Consider the following 21,296-nt stretch of genomic DNA (forward strand, 5'->3'; position numbering starts at 1 on the left):
CTTGGTCTAAAGGAGAACCTACATCTCCTTATACCCCTTCATCCAGTATTAACAGCTTGGCCTAGCACTCTACAATAAGGACCTACAATAAAAATTACATGAATACTGCAAAATACACTGCAGCTACTAATACTTTACAATGTAGATGAATGGTTCTCAACATTTAGTGTGCATAAGAATCACCTGATAATTATGTTTCTACAAAAAAGATTCATGACCCCATCATTAGAGTAGAGCTAACTAAACAGTAATCTTCACTTTTACTAGCACCCAAAGTGATTTTTATTCAAGTGGTCAATCACCAAATATTTGAGATGACATCAACAGAATTAAAGGGAGGCTTCAAGTTTAACAAACAGAAGAACTAAACTCTTAAGGAAACATAATCCGTATAATTAACACCCTCAAAGGGATTTAAATGTATGCCCTAGCTATTACAAAAATAGTCACAATAAAACCATGGTGCTCTTGGAAATTGAAAACTGTATTGCAAAAACAAAAACTACACAATTAAAGATCTAAAGAGCAGAATGAACACACCTAACAACAAAATCAGTGACAAGGAAACAAAGCCAAAGAACTCTCCCAGAATGGAAAATGGCAAGAATATGTAAAGTATGAGAAAAAAAAGTGAAAACCAGGAGAGTCATCAGGATTGGTCAACATCCAATTCAATAGCAGTTTCAGAATAGAAAAAAATAAAAATAAGTAAGAGGAAAAAATGCATCTCTGCCTTAAAAAGGGTTGGAAAGTGTACACCAAATCCATAATCGCAGTGATCTCTAGCAATAGGAATGGAATTGAGGTGGGGTAAAAAGGGACATTAATGTAATGTCCCTTTACATATTTATGTAATTGTATGATTATTTTACACAAATAAATTCATTCATTCCTTATAAAGTTGATTTATTCAATCATAAATGAATAAAATTGATGCTAAAGATGCACGAGGAGCATGCTAATAGAAAGTCAGGGTATCGATATTAATACCAGATGAAATAGAAGACGCCATTAAACAGGATTAATAGGAAAATTTTATGATAAAAGGTACATTTCATCAGGAAGTCATGACAGTCAGGAACATTTCTGAACCTAATAATAAAAGTTCTAAATGTATGGAACAAAATACCACTGGAATTACAAGGAGAAAATGTAATTCTGCTGTAATATAGAAAACTTTGACTACCCTTTTTCAAACAAGTGAGATAGAAAAAAACAGTAAGGATGCAGATGACTTATTTATTAAAATTAAGAAGTTCAAGATAATAGTATTTTTAGAACTGCCTACTGAAGAAAGAATATACATTTTTTCAAATATATATACATATGAATATATACGCAACTTTCAAAAAACCATGATTACGTAAGTCACAAAAATAATCTCTACAAGTTTCAAAAAAATTCAAAAAATATTTCAAAAACAAAACGTACATTTTCCAAAATTCAGTGAAACTAGATATTAATTTAAAAGATGACAAAAATAAACAAAGAACAATTTTTAAAATTTTAAAACACACTTCTAAGACTCTTTGGCCAAAAAAGAAAAATACAAATTAAAATTGGTACCTATTTAAAAAAAATTAAATATAAAAGTACTGCCTCTCAAATTTAAGGTATCCAGAGGAAAACTGACACCATGAATAAATTTATTTTAAAACAAGGAAGGAAACAAAATTTAGAAAACTAAAAAAAAACTAAATAAATGTACTCAAGATATTATAAAACAGCAAAATTATTTTCATAAATTAGAAAGTAGGAGTTAATAACAATAAAAGCAGAAATTACCAAATTTTAAAATAATTAAATCTTAATTATAATCCCAAATAATATCTTTATAAGGAATAGAAAAAGAATTTTCAAATTTAGATAAATTTTTTTTCATTCATATGTCACCTCTTTTCTACTTTGCAGAATTTATTAAACTTTTATTTGTTGCATTTGATACATTTTGTGACGCTTCTAATGATATTTCAAAAATGTGTGTTGTGTTCCATGCAAAAGTCTATACATCAAAGCAAGTGGCAAACTGTCCACTGTGCAAATGGGTTGGTCCACAAATAATGAAGAAAACAAAAACTGCTCCATTTTGAGGCCCTGTACAATATGCCTTAAACAAACTTTCCGAAACTAGATTCCACCCAATATGAAGTGTGAATTGTCCACTCCTATTACTCATACACAGTCTCTTCATTACTTCCATATTTATTTTTCCTCCATACTTTTTCTTATTTGTATTTCCTACTAAGATACTCCCAAATTAACTAAACTAACACTAAATTCCAGCCCAGAGTCATGGGAAGTGAAAGTGCCCACACACCTGTTCAAACTCCTAGGGTCCTAGTGATCACCTGTCCCATCATCTCCCAGAGGTAGGTGAGTTAGAAGCCAGACCCTGGTCAGCAGCTGGAAAAGTTAGTACATTAAATGTGCGGTCTAACATTTCCAAGGAGAAGCTCAAAGTTGGACTCTACTGCCTGCTCTCTTTGCACTGAGCTAAGGGGACCAGCCAGAGGAAGTGCTTGAATGCCTCTGTTCTCTATGGCACCAATGGACTAGTAATACATGCCAAAGCTCCCAAAGATGAGCAAGTTAGGAGACAGTCCCTCTAGTAGCAGCCATAACAGTTGGGGTGCTAGATATGTGTTCCAAACCTTTGCTCCTCAAGGATGGGTGCTCCCTCACAGCTGTATGGCGCTGTGTGATGGGTGGAGATAATGGTGAGTGGACCTCAGCATTTCCTACCTATTTTGAGGCAGGTGTGGTCTCAGCAGCACAATGTGCATAACTCTCAACTAGTTTCTGGTTTTCTCCCAAAAGGAATAGATCTATGAGTAGCTGTTGTTTATTCAGTGTGGTCATGGGTGGAGGGAATCAAAAGCTTCCCATTCTGCCATTTCGCTCAGCATAAACGCTATTTTCTTTTAAAAACATTCTTTTTGTCTTTGATGTTCTTAAGTTTCATTCTAACATGTGTAAATGTGGATTTCTTTTTATATACCTTGATTAGGAATTTGGGGGCTTCTTAGCTATGGAGATTGGTATCTTCCATCAGTTCTAGGAAATTCTTAGTATCTTTTTCATTTCATACTTTTCTCTCTTCTGAATATTATATTAGAAAATGTTAGAACTTGTAACACCATCCTCCACGTATCTTTACTTTTCTAAAAATGTTTTTTATTTTTGTGTCTCTCTGTAGTGCATTGTAAGAAACTTCTTCAAATATATCTTTCAGATCATTAATTCTCTGTCTAATCTTCCGTTTTGTCTAACAAGCAAGTTTTTTTTTACGATTATGTTTTTCATTTTATATAGTTTTGCCTGATCAATTTCAACAGCCTTTTGTTCCTTTATCATACTCCTCACACTATCATGTATAAATGAAAGGAAAATGTATATTAAGAATACTAATTTATATTCAGTATCTGCAGTGTTTGCAGATCTGATTCTGCAGTTTGTTCTTTCTGCAAAGTCTCACTTGTGGTGGCTTTCTTATTTGTGTGTGTTGTGAGAACTTATTTTCCTTGGAACTGCATGAGAATTTTTTGTGAACTGGGTGTAAAGAGCAGAGAAAATCTGAGCTTACTTCTGGCAGGCATTTGGAGGTATTGCCAAGACAGGACAAGTTTAAATTTTCAAATGGGGTTTTAGAGGCTATACAGATAATATGAATTCTGACCCCATGTCCAGATAAGAACAGATTTATGGTTAGAAAATTTCCAAGATGTTTTCTATTCTTTTTTCTGAGCCCCCCAGAGCCAAGATGAAGTCAGCCAAGTCTTCCTACTATCTCTTGCTGTAGGGGCTAGTGTTTGTCTTGTTCATCCAATGAGGTAGTCAAATTTAGAGTCTCAGTTTTATGAAAGGATCTCATGTGACATTCTATTTGGCAGTGTATAGGCTTTGTCTTCTGTCCTCAGTTCATGGTCTCTCAAAATCCAAGCTACAGGCTATAATGGAAAAGAAACGACCCATATCTCTCAGCACAATGCTGGTGCTGGCTTGCTAGTCTGGATTTCAGCTCTCTTTGTATGTGGCCAGTCTCAGATTTTCCTAATTCACCTATTAGATTATCTATGTATTTAAAAATATTTTATCCATCATTTTCAGTTCTTTTATTTCACTGTATTTCTAGAAACCAAACCATCTTTGAAAAACTCCTCTTAAAGTTCTCCTGGATATCAATGATGCCTATTTTTCTTTAGCTCCCTAATGCTAAGCTGTTTGGTGGAGGTCCCACTTCTCCTTTAGGTGAAAACATAAGACTATAAGGACTACATCCCTCAAAATTATTACACTTAGTAAAAGACAGCATATCTTGGTGGTTTCAGGGAACCTGAACTAAGACTACAAAGCTGAGAGAAGAGAATTTTTTTTTCCTCTTTGTGCTCCCTTATCACAGAGAAGAGTGATAAGGGAGCACAAAGCAGCATATCACTTAGATATGTTTCTGGTGGTATACCTCACTGTAATTTCAGGCCCCAGGTAAAAGTTACGTAAAGTAGAACCACATACCTGAGTACGTACACTACCAGTTGTAGAAAGGAGAAAGAAACAGGGGTAAGGGAAAAATGTTCTTCACTTCAATATCACACAGTGACATGCAGCATTCCAATATTCATTCACTCTTTCTTTCCTTCCTTCCCTCACTCATTGATATTTACCTAGCATTTACTATATAGAGAGCATTATTCTAGGTGTTGGAGCTACAACAGTGAATACAGATACATAGGAATAATGATACATAAATGAATATGTAAAAAAGGACGATAAGAAAATAAATATGACTGCGCTCTGAAAATGAGAAAATACTACAAAACTCCTTTGTTATTATTAATGTCATCTTTATCACAAGAGGATCAGGATAAGTCTTGTGGATAATGATTACAATAGCTGCTTTTTCCCTCCACGTAAGAGAAAGGACGCCTCGATGAACTTGGAGTTTCAAAGCAGTTTTCACTGGCAAGGTTTCCTTCATAAAGACATTTTCAAAATTGTGTTTATCTACAATTTAACACTTCTTAATTTTCATTCAGTCACAACGCAGAAGGAACACCCTGTAATTCATAGCCTTTCTAATAAGTCAATCGATTTAGCCTGAAAAGTACTCTAATTCAACTTCTATTTTCTCCACCAATAAATCTCAGGTTTCATATCCACAACCAGCCATGGACCAGAATGAAAGATACAATGAAGCTTTAGCAAAGTAGATGTTGAGTAAGCGCACTGATACATTTCCACACCATAAACATTTAATGAGACTTACTCCCAACAGAGTATTTACAACATCAATTTATTTCATAGTATTATATTTGCAGAAGCAAGATAGAGCAAAGGTTACTGTGAATCCTTTACCAATACAGCTTCCTGTAAATAAAGAAAAGTGCAACCATTTAATTCACAAAATCATTTTAAAAGGCTAAGTGCTCAATAAATTCTTCTTTATCTAGTTCAGACAGCCTCAGCAGCTATTTGTAACTCAGATATAAAAATATATATAAAATTCAGGCATTTTTACAATCTTGGACTCCTCTAGCTTTGACTAGAACTGAATTTCAAAGGTTATTGAGACAGGATTTCAGAGAGATATCTTTGGGATTCCTTCCTGCCTTGTTCAGAAGAAGTGAGTCCACCATTTATCTTGAAAAAGGGAAGACTCCATCACTACTGCTGTGCCCACTCCCATCAAAGCTATACACACACACACACACACACACACACACACACACACACACTCTTTCTTCTCCTCTCCAACCACTGCCATTTCTTGCCTATCACAGCCACTTCTAACTAAAGAGAGAAAAGAGAAATCACAGAAGGAGGAACAATTTGGAAATCTTCTGTCTTCTTCTACAGTCCTAGGAATATAGAATGCAGTGTCTGGGATAAACTGGACCATTTATGCAAGCATCCCCTGACACCATTCTGCTTAGTACTGTGAAAAATGATACAAAATCCTATCAGTCCATTCTAGAAAATTTCACCTCACCACATTAGCCACTCCCCAAATATAGACTACTTCTATTTAAATGACCCAGGCACAAAGCCCTTTGCACTAATAAGTTATTCTGTCTTTTAGACTTGGTTACATTTATAATTTCTCTGATGGTTCATAGAGACTAACAATCTTAGTATAAATTGTGTTGAATTTTAATTAAGCACATTAAGTTCTGTCTGTGAGAATTTGATATAGCACAGAAGTTAGAAATATCTTCTGAATCAGAGAAATTAGATTAACATCTTGGCTACCACCACTCACTAGCCTTCTGATTTGGGCAAGTTACATAACCTATCGAAGTCCTGGTTTTATTTTCTGTGAAATGACATAAAAATGCTTTTCTTATAGAGACTTTGTAATAAGTGATAAATTCATGGTAAGTGTTTAGCTATCAAGCATTGTTACATTTTAATTTATGGGGGACCTAACTTTCTACTGGTATCAGGATATACCAGGATCTACTTACTGGTATAAAATTAGTAAGAAACAGTCTTGCCCAGTTTTCAATCTTCTTATGAAGATAAGACATGCATCTAATGGACGAGTTTATTGCATCCTCATTACACAGGGCAAACAATTAGATGATGGGGTATTATTAAAGAATCACCACTATTCTTGTACCCTATTTAGACAAGTATTTCCTAAAACTTTCACATAGATGTTAATAATTAGAAATTGAATGATGTTGGATTAGATATTAAGAGACCTCTTTAAAGACATATAACTAAGAGAAAAGCATACAGGAAGGTTACTGTAAATTTAAATAAAGTGTCTAATAATTTTATTGTGAAAGTAATAAAGGTAATTAACAATATAGAAATTACATGTTATGTGTTTCATTTATTAAATTATTGATAAAACTTTAATAATTTTAATTGCATTGATTTCTTCATTATGGAAGAATCTGCCTCCAACTGGTCATCTCCACTAATGATAATGAGAGCTAAGATTTATTGAGCACTTATTAAGTACCAGGCATGGCTCTGAGCAATTTTACATGTGTTATTAATGTACTGATTCTGACAACAACACTATGATATAGGTTCTATTATTATCCCCTTCTTATAGGCGGGAAAACTGAAAGTTAAATAACTTTCCTATGGTCACACCGGCAGAAATAGGAACCAGGCATTTTGGGCTTCAGAATCCTTACCCTTAAGCTCAACACTATGCTGCCCCCACCCCCACCCCCACAGGCCCTGCCATTAAGCATGTCTGACTTGGGTAGCCAATGATCTTTAAGCTCATACTTGAATGTTTGATAAATATCTCAAATTGAGTTTCTGAGCTTCCTGTCAAAATCAGCTTCACCCACAGTAGTCCCCATCATGGCTGATGAAAACGTCATCCATCCAATTGCTCAAGCCCATAACAAAACAAAACCTTGTCATCATTTGTGGTAGACACAGAGGTGTACTGCCCTTTTCCCCCGTCTATAGGACTTGCTACCCAGCTGTGGAGAGTGAGGGCAGCAGACAGCACCCAGCTATTAGTTCCTTCAATATCTGTCTCAGCTGTCAGGGGCTGCTCCCCACTCCTGGCCCCCGGGTGTCACACCCTTCCCAGGGCAGAATGACCTGACTTCCAATGCTTCCAATGACTGAAAGAGGCATAGACCTGATCAAGGTACACTTGAGAACAACCTTCTTTCCAGGACTCCCTACCGATTGGTCCAGGCTTCGTGGGTCAGGCTCACAAGTAGACTTCTTCCTCTGCTTAGTCCTGCTCTCTCTTCACATATGTTAATTCCTAATAACACTCTGTATCCCAAACTCCACCTTGTGGGTGCTTCTGGAGGACCCAGCCTACAACACAAGCCAGGATTCCCCTCTTTCACTCACATCCAACATCTATTCTGTCAAATTCAGTTGGCTCTACTTACAAAATTTAGTTTTAATATTTACTGATGCCACCATGGTCCACACTAAAATGGGAGGTGGAATGAAGTGGTGCCAGTGTTACTACAATAGCTGCCTGCCTGGAAGAGGCTGGAGCATTTAGCTGCCTGGAGGCTATTTTTTAACTTCTCCCTTTGTTCACCTTTTAACGTGAGCCCTTTTAAGACTCAAGTCTCAGGGAGTCACACCTCTGCTTACAACCTTACAAACCTTACAACGAATCCCATTTAATTTGAAGTAAAAGCCAGAGTCCTTAAAAGCCTACCCAACCCTCCACAACCTAACCCCATTGGGTCTTTGACCTCAGCTCCTCCTACTCTTCCCCTCACTCTCCCCACCCAGGCACCCAGGCAACCAGGCTTCTGTGCTGTCACTCACACACTGGGGCATGCCTGAAAGCCTTTGTACTAGCTCTCCATCTGCCTGATTCTCTAACTTCCTTCAAGTCTTTGATGGCATCTCATTTTCTCAATGTAACATTCTATAAAATTTACTTAACCTATCTTTACTGCTTTTGTTTTTTGCCTACATTCCCTTCATCGAATGTAAGCTTCATGAGGGTAGTGATTGATTATATCCCAAGCACAAAGAACAGTGCCAATAATAAGTATGTGTGGAATGAATACATCCTACCTTTCATAAGTTGATCTATATAAAATAAAGTCACCATTTCCATCTAATTAACAATCCCCAATTTAAATTCACTGACTTCCTTGGCAAAGATATAACGGAATCAGAAGCCGACTGATAGAATATTTTCCTGCTAATCAATTCATTGGAAGATACAACACGACGATACCTACTGATTGCATAACTGGATTTTTACTTACTCCTGTTCTAAACTCCAAAACATGGACCTGAAAATCCACTTCTGTTTATTTTCATATTGGGACATCAAATCACATTTTTAACTTTCTCTCAACTTACTTCAAGCTCATCAAGAGCACTTGCCAGGGTTGCGGCCTGAGGTTCTGGTGCAGTCAGCACGTTCTGGATGCCTTGGGAAGCATTTGAAATTACATTGAGGGCATTCTGAATTTCTTCACAAACTGTGTCCTTGCTGGCTTTGAGGGAAGCGACATCAGAGTGTTCCAAACAAGCTGAACAAATTGAATGCAAGAGGGGTGAGTTCTCCTTCAATGATGCTCGGGCCCCTGCAATTTCATCCCTCTGGTTTGGAGATTTTAAGTCCTGAGGAGAGAAATTAAAAGAGAAGTGCCTTACAATGAGTTATGGGAGACAGACTTATACAAAGAAGCTGCATTTTTCTGTCAATACAAATGAAAAGATAATAGACACTAAGAAGTCATCTATAAGTTAAAATCAAGGCCATTAATTATTTTTACACTCCTTCAGATTCTGTTAAAATTTCTACAGTAGGAAACCTGAGCCAATTAGCAAATAAAGGTCAAAATGGTGCCGATGTGTAATACTGAGTAGATCTTACAAAATACTGATAAGGATATGACTTACCCTTATAAGTCAGAAAAATACTCTGGCATTCACATTATTAAGTGTGTTATAAGAGAGCTTAAATTAAAAGGAAGCTGATTACTTATTTCCATAAATGCTGATGATTGCATTTAACCTTTTCATTAAAACTAAACCAATTCAGTTAAAAATACTAAATTGAACTTTCCACCATTCAGCTATTTTCTACTCTTTTTCAAAAATACTTACTAATAAATTAATGCAGTATCTTACTTTGACATTTATTCAACAAATAGTCACTGAGCACTTAGCATATGCTAGCCTTTGTGCCAGACGCTGAGAGTGCAGATGTGAACAATCCTACAAGGACCTTGTTCTCTTGAAGCTTATGTTCTTGTTTGAGGGGGAGGGGGCCTATACATATGCAATTAGCTAGGTAAACAAATATGCAAGACAATTTCCGGTAATGATAAATGCTATAAAGAAAACATAAAAGTAAATTGTCATGGGGATGGATTTGAGAGGAGAAAGCTGCTTTAGCTTGGGTGGTCAGAGAAGATATTTCCACTGAAATGACATTTGCAGTAAATATAAATGAAAAGCATTCCAAACAGTGATAAGAGAAAGTCCTATATAAGTGATAGCTGGTCAAAACTAGCTCAAGATACAGTGAAAAGCCCTGGCAAGCCCTCCCTTAACTAAGTGATAATGGTGAACATCATTGGTGATGTCACACGGATATCGTGTACCCCCTGGTATATTGTGACAAGAAGAGCACTTCCCCTCTCTCGTATGCCCTCCAAAAGCCCATGATCCCAGACTAATCATGAGAAAAACAATACATAAAACCAGATTGGGAAACATCTTACATGATCCCTGGACAGCCTCAAGACTGGTAAGATCACAAAAAACAAGGAGACTGATAAACTCATAGACCAGAAGGAATTGAGGAGACATGATAACTAAATGTACACTGTGTTGGATCCTGGAAAAGAAATAAGACATTCATGGATAAACTGATGAAGTACAAATAAAGCCTAAAGTTTAGTTGATAGTAATGCATCAGTGCTTTGTTCATTGTAGCAATGGAAAGACAATGGAGGAAACCAGGAGAAAAGCAGATGGGAAATCTCTGTGCAACTTTTGTGGAAATTTAATAGTAAAATAAATAGAAAGCTTATTTTAAATAAAACTAATTCAAGGGACCTTAACAATAGCTAGTTCATTCCACATACACCAACTAATATAATCCTTATAAAAACTCATGATAGCTACTAGTTCCCGTTTTAAAGATGAGTCTACTGAGGTTTACAGAGTCTAAGTTCCGAAGCCAAGTGACAGACCTAGACGGTACCCTTTCTTGGGATTGTAAACTAAGTCAGTGTGATGATAAACCATGATACTAACAGGTATGTTATACTCTTTCCTGCACAGGAAGGATTTTCCTTATTTGCTACACAAGGACAAGGACTTGTATTTGTATAATGACTTATAGTTTATAAAGTGCTTCTAAATATAGTATCTTGTTGATCATCACAACACCTTTGGGGGCAGTAAGGCTGGTGTTGTTAGCCCCATTTTAATTAAATAGGTGTTTAGTGTAAGAAAATTAAGAGGCTGGTGAGAGAACTACGATCTAAACCTACAATGAAAACCCCATGTTTTTTTCCCAAGACTCTGCTTCCAAGGAATAATGTTGCCTAGGTTAATAAATGGCTGTGCTACTATAATTTTAGTTCCTTCCCTTCTGAAAATAAAAGGCTGACTGCTACTTTCTGCAGGCTTTGGGGGAGATTTAACTTCTTTACAATATACAGGGAGGACAGTTAGACGTAGCTGTCAACCCACTGTTTATACTCACTAATTACCCAAGAGAAGACACTTTGTGATTTTCTTGGCCTGCTGTGATTTCTCCCTGGTATTTCTGGTCTGAGTTCTAGCTTCCGCTCTGCCATTAGCACTATGAACTGGGTAATCTTCCAGTGTCTGTTTCTCCATTTATAAAAATGGGGATAATGATATTTCTGCCAACACACCATTTAGTAAGTAGCACATCAGAAATGGAATAAACTTGGAAAATAGTACAGACTTACATAAAGAATACAGAATTATTTTATTCCTTAAATTGATCAAATTTGGTGTACTCTCTTTGTCCTGTGATGGTCTTAGTGATTTTCATATTCCCTGCAATTTTATAGCACTATCTACATTTATCTCAGTGTGACTTAGAGGACAATCAATTTAACGTTTTAAAAGGATACACAACTCCTCAGCAGAATAACAATAAAAAGTATAAACATTCAGAAAGCTGCAGAAAATTTTCTGCATATTACAGTATAATCAAAACTTATTACATAATTCCCTCTAAAATGACCTACACATGACGTATACTTCGACTGGAATGTCAGGGACAACACTTAGGTAGTTTTTGAAAGGAGAAAGTCTTTGAACATAAATTATTATAAAGAAGGTTAAAGTTAAAAAGTTAACTTCTTTTACTCTGATGGTAAATTATGGTAATTGTAATGTTGTAGGGACTTTGAAATTTTAAAAAATCAAATATATTTTTGGCTTTGAGCCTAAGCTTTATTATCTCTGCCCAAGGCAATTATAGAATCTTTAATGAGCACTGATATCCCGAATAGCATTCTGAAAAACGCTGTGAGAAAGGACAAGCTTAGTGAACGTAACAAAAATGACGTATTATGGCAGCTAGAAGGAGAAAGAAAGGCAGGTTACAGAGTTTAGGTAGGGGAAATAAAGAAGGCAAGACCATTTCTCCTAAAGGACATCGCAAAGGATAAATTTAATGTAATAAATAAGCACATAAGCAAAAAGGAAACTAATGAATGTCAGCCTTCTAAACAAAAGGTTAGGTAGTGTTTGTGTTATTTTGCTTTCACTGATGATAACATAGGTTTGAAGATTCTTAGGTTGTCTATTTATCCTAAAATTTTAAACCAGGTCAAAATAGGAATTAAAAGGTAGGGTCAATTAGAGATTTCTTTGGATGGAGGATTATAAAGAATTCAGTTCCTCAGAGATTGATGCTTATTTAATATCCTTTTTTAAATGCTCCAGAAGAAAAAGCTGACATGACATTTCCAAGTTAAGTAGACATTAAATGCTTCCAGTTGATAGAGAAACACACAGATGGGATTAAAAAAAATAAATAAAACCTTACAAGTCTGTGCAAGTGGGTAGAAAAGTAACATATGAGTTTTAACCCTGGCAAGAGAACAAAATATATTTAGGGATTTTAAAGATCAAAAAGTATAAAAACAGAGGGCTCTAAGCTATCAGTTAATTAATTCATCCATTCGTTCAATGAATATTGTTGAACTCCTACTATACATTAGACAGTTGGTTAGATGTTAGGAATACAAAGATAAAGAGCTTATAGATCAGAAGGGGAACAAAACAAATTTATGTGAGAGTTAAAATAGAGTTATTCACAGCATAGAGGAATGTCCTTCAGCTTGAGGAGATTCTAAAGAAAATTTATCAGAGGAGGTGAATCTTATACAATAAACAGAAACTTTCCCTGTAAACAATGCAGAACAAAAAAACAAGCAAACAGCACAGCGTGTGCAAAGGCCTGAGGCATGAAAGAGTAAAGAACATGCAGGCCTTTGCAGGTGGCACCACAACAAACACAGACAAACCTTGAAGATACTGCAGTTGGGTTCCAGACTAACACAGTAAAACTGACATCACAATAAAGCGAGTCACAGAACTTGTTTCCCAGTGCACATAAAAGTTATGTTTGCAATACTGTAGTCTATTCCGTGTACAATAGCATTATGTCTAAACATACTTTAATTTAAAAAAATATTTTATTGCTAAAAAACGCTAACCATCATCTGAGCCATCAGTGAATGGTAATTTTGTGCTGATAGAGGATCTTGCCTCAGTATTGATGGCTGCTGACTGCTCAGGGTGGTAGCTGCTGAAGGTTGGATTGCCCTGGCAATTTCTTAAAATAAGGTAACAGTGAAGTCTGCTGTATCCGTTGACTCTTCCTTTCATGAACAACGATTTCTCTGTAGCAGGTGACGCTGTTTAATAGCCTTTTATCCACAGTAGAACTTCTTTAAAAATTGGAATCAATCGTCTCAAGGCCAGCCACTGTTTTAGCAACTAAGTTTACATTAGTTGTCACTTCAACAACCTTCACAGCATCTTTACTAGGAGCAGATTCCATCCCAAGAAACCTTTTTTTTTTTTGCTCATCCATAAGAAGCAACTTCTCATCCATGAAAGTTTCATCATGAGATTGCAGCAATTCAGTCACATCTTCAGGCTCTACTTCCAATTCTAGTTCTCTTGCCTTTTCCACCGTACCTGCAGTTACTTCCTCCACTGAAGTCTTAAATCCCTCAAATTCATCCATGAGAGTTGGAATCAACTTCTTCCAAACTCCTCTTAATGGTGATACTTTTAACCTCTTCCCAAGAATCATTAATATTCTTAATGGCATCCAGAACAGTGAATCCTTTCTGGAAGGTCTTCAATTTACTTTGTCCTGATCCATCAGAGAAATGGCAATAATAGCCTTCCAAAATGTATTTCTTAAATAATAAACTTGAAAGTCAAAATAACACCTTGATCCATGGGCTGCAGAATGGGTGTTGTGTTAGCAGAAAGAAGACGACAGTAATCTTGCTGTGCATCTCCATGAGCGCTCTTGGGTGACCAGGCACATTGTCAATGAGCAGTCATATTTTGAATCTTTTTTTCTGGGCAGTAGGTCTCAACAGTGGGCTTAAAATATTCAGTAAACCATGTTGTAAGCATGTTCTGTCATCCAGGCTTTGTTGTTCCATTCATAGAGCACAGACAGAATAGATTTACATAATTCTTAAGGGCCTTAGGATTTTGGAATGGTAAATGAGCATTGGCTTCAATTTAGAGTCACCAGCTACATTAATCCCTAGCAAGAGAGTCAGCCTGTCTTTTGAAGCTTTGAAGACAGTCATTGCCTTTTCCTCCCTAGTTATGAAAGTGCTAGATGGCATCGTCTTCCAGTATAAAACTGTTTTGTTTATAGTGTCTACATTGAAAATATGCTATTTGTGTAGCCACCTTCATTAATTAGCTTAGCGAGAGCTTCTGGATAGCTTGCTGTAGTTTCCACATCAGCCCCTGATGCATCACCTTGCACCTTTTTGTTATGGAGACAGCTTATTTACTTAAACTTTATGAACCAACCTCAACTAGCTTCAAACTTTTCTTCCGCAGCTTCCTCACTTATCTCAGCCTTGAGAGAAGTGAAGAGTTAGAGCCTTGCTCTGGATTATTTTTTGGCTTAAGGGAATGCTATGGCTGGTATGATCTTTTCTCCAGACCATTAAAACTTTCTCCATATCGGCAATAAGGCTGTTTTGTTTTCTTATCATTCATGTGTTCATTGGAGTATCATTTTTAATTTCCTTCAAGAACTTTTCCTTTGCATTTGCAACTTGACTAACTGTCGGCTTTCGGCATGCCTTCCTCACTAAGTTTAATTATTAATATTTCTAGATTTTGATTTAAAGTGAGAGATGTGTGACACTTCCTGTCACTTAACATTTAGAGGCCACTGTAGAGTTATTAATTGGCCTAATTTTAATATTGTTGTGTCTCAGGGAACAGGGAGGCCTGAGGAGAAGGAGAGAGATGGGGCATGACCAGTCAGTCAGTGGAGCAGTTAGAACACATACAGCATTTATTGATTCAGTTTGTCAACTTATGTGAGTATTATTTGTGGTGGCCCCAAACAATTACAATACTAACATCAAAGATCATTGATCACGTTTCACTGTAAGAGATATAACAGTGATTTATATTGTGAAAATTATCGAAAAGTGACAGAGCCACACAAAGTGTGCAAATGTTATTGGAAAATGATGCTGATAAACTTGCTCAAAGCCAGGGTACCACAAATTTTCAGTGTGTAAAAAAAAGCATTATCTGTGAAGCACAAAAGTGACTAGCAATAAAACAAAGTATACCTCTGCAGGAGATCTGAGTAATAATGATGATAATCCAGCTAGAAAGGTAAATAGGAGATACCTCACATGCCATGCTAAAGAACTGCGAGGGCAAGCTCAGATGTGTATTTTCAAAGGTTGCTCTAGCATTGACCTTTGAGTAGATTAAAGAGAATAAAACTGCAGTCAGGGAGACTAGGCAATAATCCAGGCAATAGACAATGGGTGCCTGAATGCTGAATACTACTGCTAGGCTGTAATAAAATGAATCCAGGAATATTTAGGAGATAAAAATGGTAAGACTGTGATATTTAGATTAGAGGGAGGAGGTATTTAGAAGCACCTAGAAAATTGTTTCAGCAATTGTGTATATAGTGTTGAATCCACCAAATTCAGGAATACAGAATGAATAGAGTGTTTTGGAAGAGAAAGGTGGAGTACATTTCATCATCTGCCAAATATAAGATGCTAGCATACTTCAAATTAAAATATACTATACATGGATCTAGAATTCAGGGGAGAGTCTGGACTAGAAGTAGAGATCTGTGAATCACCAGTCCATAGTTGGGGATAAAGTCATGTGGCATAAGATTACAAGGCCTTCACCCAGAATGAATGTTACAATAAGGAGTAGAACCTGGGAATCAGCATACATTGTTTCTTGAGGATGCAAACCTGCTAATGTTAAGTGCTAGCCCAGAAGACCAAATTTATATTGTAAATCACCAAGAAAGACATTGGAAAATACTAAACTCTCAAAAAACCAAACAAGCAAGAAAAAAGCACATGCACAGCCTAGAGTTCAGGACCAGAATTACTGTGAAAATTATGGTCACCATATTTTAAGAAAAGAGAATTAAAGAATTTCTTTTTTTTTAAAATCAATCTGGAAATATAGGATGACTTCTATGTCAGGGAATTAAATTATGGGGTCTGTTCACCTTGAAAAGGGGAAATTTACATTGGAGGTCACGTGATTTTAAAAATTTTGAAATCATGAATTAATTTGACAAGTTGTTAATGGACTTCTTAACTAAATCAAGAAAATACAGATTGAGGAAGTAGCTTTTCATATTTGAGCTAAATAAATTAAAAGTCTGTCTCCCTCACTTCATTATAATTCCCTTGAATGCAAGCACTATAGCTTACTTATTTTGTATCCTGTTAGCTAGTATTATATGGCACATATTAGGAGTTTAATAAAAGTTTTTTAAGAAACAAATTGACAAATGAATAAGAAGTCAAAGGAAGTTAAGGTAAACTCAGAAGGGGTCAGAAACTTTGAATATGATTACTCCAAGAAATTAAATTTGTGGAAAATATATAATAATCTAGTGAGTTTAGACAGATTTGTTCATGCCAATGCCACAGAAAGCTAAAGGATAAAATTAAACTATACCTATCTTTGTAATAAGTGTTAGTGAAGTCATTAATACAACTACTTTGGAAAAGTGATTGATAGTATATATTGAAGCTGAACTTATATATGCCCAATGAGCCAGCTATTCCACTCCTAAGAGAAGATACACACATGTGGAAACGTGTCCATGTGTTCATTATAAGACATATGCAAAGTGTTCACAGAAAGCACTCTTCATAATAAGCCCAAATTGAAACCAACCCAAAGTAATAAGAATGAACAAAATGCAGCTACATGGATCAACATGAAATATGGAATAAAAAATACCAGATACAAAAGAGCACATATTGTTTGATCCTATCTATATAAAGTTCAGACTCAGGCAAAACTATCTATGGTTTTGAAAATGAGAACAGTGGTTACTCTTGAGGGTTGATTAGAGATCAGAAAAGGGTATAGGGATATTTAGGTTCTAGTAATTTTGTTTCTTGCTCCAGATACTGGTTACATGAGTGTGTTTAGCTTCAAAAAATTCACTGTACACTCATAAGCTGTACATTTTTCTGAATGTATCTTATATTCCAATAAAAAAGTTTACATAAAATCAAACAAAAATGTTAGCAAAGCCAAGTAAATATTCAGTTTGTGGCTTCTCTTAGTAAAGAACATTAGTATAAATAAGCTATGGACATGCCCTGTGTCATATTCCCATGATATTAAGGAAAGGATGATAAAATTGGATAAGTAGTCCATTTGCAAGTATGTTTTACCCACTGTGAGGGCTTCTATTTTAAAAGGGCAAAGAAAAACATCTAAATGTTTCGAAAATACAATTAAGAAACGAAAGTTCTCACAGCCTGACCATCGGAAAGGATGAAGCTAAAGGATTTTCACAGAAACTGATTCCATGCACCCTTGAACAAACCCTCATCTCAGAGAATCAGAGAAAACTTCCTTACTAAACTACATCCCCGTAGAATAGCTCAGCAGATACTCTGTTCAAAAAGCAGAGCAACATGCAAATGACCAAGTTTCTCTTCCAGGTGTTTAAATGAGGTTTCTGGAGCTGACAAAACCACTCTGGTAGGGGAAGGAAGGGAGCTTATAAAGAGCAACTTTGTTGTCTTAAAACTAACAAGATGTGCGCAAAAAGCCCATGGACACTTTGCTATTTGGATTCCATCCTTGGTTGGCTTCTACCCCAACCAGTCTTCTCCCTGCCAACAGGCTGCCCGCTAACTGCTTCACTGGTCACTGGGCAGCTTCATGTTCTATCAGAAAACAGAAGAGTACAAACACGTGTTACTTTAAATGTTTTTCTCCAACATAGATTAGGAAGTAGAATACTTAGCCTTAACTGAGCTGAGGGATGTAAGATGGTGAAACGAGAATAGATTGCAGAAATAAAAAGCAAGTTTTGAGAAAAAAACAAGATTTTACAATCAAATCATTATTAAGCAGCTACATCCCTACCCAAGTATAATAGCTCAGTGAGACCTTCACTGCTCTTTCATCCCACTTTCCATTTCATATTAATAGGACAAATTCAATAAAAAACAAAAATTCTTCAAATTCAAATGAAAAACTGAGAAACTATATAATAATAGTATTAAGATATCCCCAAGGTATGCATTCTGGGCTATTACTGTATACCTTGGGCAGTTGAAATACACCAAAGTGAATATTAACAACTCCAAGGAAACTTCCTAGGAAAACATTATTACTTAATTCTAATGCAGACTACCGCGTCAGTCAAGAAAATGTATATATAAAGTTTAGAAATGCACTATGTTCATTTTCTATCTATCTGAAGCAAATACAATATGTATTATATCTGCCTATAATTTTCTTCAAATTTATATCTAAAAAATAAATTCTATCTGAAGTCATCTACCATATGACTATAGTAAAAAAAAATAAACAGAAAAACAGAAAAATAATGAGCTACTTCAGCAACATCCAGTTGCTATACAATCTAGCAAGATTCAAGTATCCATAAATCAGAAAACTTTTTCTCTAAAGTACAGATTAATTAACACCTGTGAGTGCTAAATTGGATTTTAACACCTAGTCACACAAAGATCAATGAATATTATTACCCTTACAATTCCTTCCCATTTAAACTTCTGTGACTCACTTGTGAGAAATAGACCACCCTTTCTCAAACATTCTGGTGCATCTCAGAAAGCCAACAACATCGCTTAGCACAAATGGGAGCCAAGCCCAGGGATATCGACGCCAACTTCCTAGTTAGTAATCCCTTGAATTCATGTAGTGGTTTACCCTGTTTAACATGTTTCCAGTCATTCTTTCACAAAGAACCTCCATGAGTAGATATGAAAAGTGTTATTATGCCTAATTATTGAAAGAGGAAAAGGATATTTGTCCAAAGGCACACGAGATTAACAAAAAGTGGTAGAGTTAATTGTATTTAAGAAAGCCAACATGTATTGAACAGCTACGGTGCTTCCTACCCTCAAACACTCTCTATTCACTTTCTCATTTAATGGCCCCACTATGAGTAGGATCTGGGATTGGCTCCTTCCTGTTTTAAGACTCTTTCTACCCAACACTATGTTTATTTATTGTCAGTAGCTTAATCAACAGCTCCCAAAGTCTGTCAAAGGACTTTCCTACAACCCTGTGGTTCAGTAGCGGTCCAACACAGAACACATATTTCAAGCATAACTTTCTGATGAATAATTGACATACCTAATACAACTCAGATTAGAAACATACTCCTTAATTCAGTTTCAGAACAAGACTGTTGATAAAACTTCAGGCCAAAATTATAAGACTAGAAATTAAAGTATGATCCATAAACTCATTGTTCGAAATGTAAGTCAGAGATACATGGAGTAAAAATAAAATTGTAAGTATCCTCTAGACTACTTTAATCTACCTTTGATGAAGAAAACATTCTAAATGTGGCATCGTTTTCCAGAGGTGGGAAGAAACTATTTGGCCTTTTAGACTAATTCAACAAGCTCGAAACACCTGCTGTAAAATGTGACTTTAAAGTTAAAGCTATAAACTCAGATATTTATTCTAAGCAAGAAGCATAAAAAGGCCAGATGTAAGCAAACTGGGAGTGGTGAGGCCCTCATACACTGTAGAGTATCTGCTCCATTTAAAAACATTCAAATCCAAATTGGTCAAACAAAAAGAATCCCTGACCTCTGCTCTAAAGTATTAGCACAGATGTTTCTGTGAGCCTTATGAACGCAGTCTCCATGCTTTTTATGCATACCATATGTGTATCTGACCTTGGAAGAGATTTGAAAGATAGATCACGTGTGTCCCTGGGCCTGAGCAGACTATAATAAGCAAACGGGAGTGAGGCAAATGCTGAGCAACTCCAAGACAGGAAGTCTGTCTCATAATGCAAATAGCACGAGCCTTGGGGATAGAATCCCAACACAAAAACACTCCAATAGCAGGAGATTCCGAATAGAATAATTAACCTTACTTCAGCTATAAAGTGAGGATATTAATTCCTGCTTTACAGGGTATTAATGAGGTTAAATGATTTAATACAAAGTTTTTTTCCAGCATTTCTTACTTGACCTCTCTCTATAGAGCAAACTATTGGCCAATTAAAATGTTTCTTCTTACATGACAACGAATACTAAATTTAAACTGACAGGTATTTACCTCTCTTCTGAGCTCCAGGTGCATAAATCATGTTGGGTCTCAAACGTGTCCAAAATTGAATCCATTGCCTTTCTTACACACACACCCAAGTATGTTTCCCAAATTTCTCGAATTGAATGACCTCAATAATCCAGCTGACTAACTAGAATCCTGACGAATACCCTTGACTCATCTATTCCCTCATCCTCACCATTAAGTAAGGTCTGTGTCTGTTATTCTACTCATTAAATATTTCCCCAATATGTAACCTTGTTCTCGTGCTCACTGCCAATACTCGTCTAGAGGAGAAATGATTATGGATAAAACTAAGGAAGTGATTGGGAATACAAGGAGAGAACAAATTAGAGAAATATTTAACAAGAGACAGACTTTTTGACTAATACAATCTTTTCTCTATAGTACCATCGGAGGAGTCTCCCTAAAATTGAAATATGATCATCACTCCTCAATTTAAAATTTTCAAGTGACTGTTAATTCACACATAACAAATCTCATATTTTATTATACAAAAACATGGTCTGACTCCAACTTCTCTCTCTAGTCTCACTTTGTACCACTTCTCTCACAGGAACCTTTTCTGCCTGCCACACAGAATCACATGAGGTTGTGGAGATGCCTTTGCATTAACTATATTCCAGTCTCTTCTCACATCTCCTGGAAAATATCTTTTTATCCTTCAAGACATCTTGGATTCTCATGTTCTGTTACCCAAAGATGTACTCATGTGCTCTAATACTCTAACACAGCACTAATATGGTACGTATTAAACAACAAGCCTGTGCTATATTTATTCATTGACACATCTGTTTCTCACCAAATTATGAGTTCCTACTGGGACAGAACTGATGTCATAATTCTTTCATCCCTTGCACCTTGTACAGGAGCTGGCACAGAGTGACCAAAATGAATTAATAACATTTCACACCACTTTAAAGACAGAAAACTTTGAAAGTTACTGCCATAAAATAATTTACTTTTCCATGAGA

General features: G+C 36.0%; 1 protein-coding gene across 4 annotated transcripts in view; it reads right to left on the reverse strand.

Annotated features, from left to right (window-relative positions):
- The window catches only part of CTNNA3 (catenin alpha 3), a 1,445,036-nt gene that overhangs the window by 1,129,952 nt on the left and 293,788 nt on the right, over nucleotides 1-21,296 (reverse strand). For all 4 annotated transcript variants that reach the window (XM_019731774.3, XM_074339503.2, XM_074339504.2 and 1 more), the window contains one exon: nucleotides 8,821-9,084. In XM_019731774.3, coding sequence (XP_019587333.3) covers nucleotides 8,821-9,084 — 264 coding nt within the window. The remainder of the gene's footprint in view (nucleotides 1-8,820; nucleotides 9,085-21,296) is intronic.

This window comes from Rhinolophus sinicus, chromosome 15 (genome assembly GCF_057876585.1).
Source record: "Rhinolophus sinicus isolate RSI-liver-muscle chromosome 15, RSI-T2T, whole genome shotgun sequence".
In the NCBI taxonomy this organism is placed as follows: domain Eukaryota; kingdom Metazoa; phylum Chordata; class Mammalia; order Chiroptera; family Rhinolophidae; genus Rhinolophus; species Rhinolophus sinicus.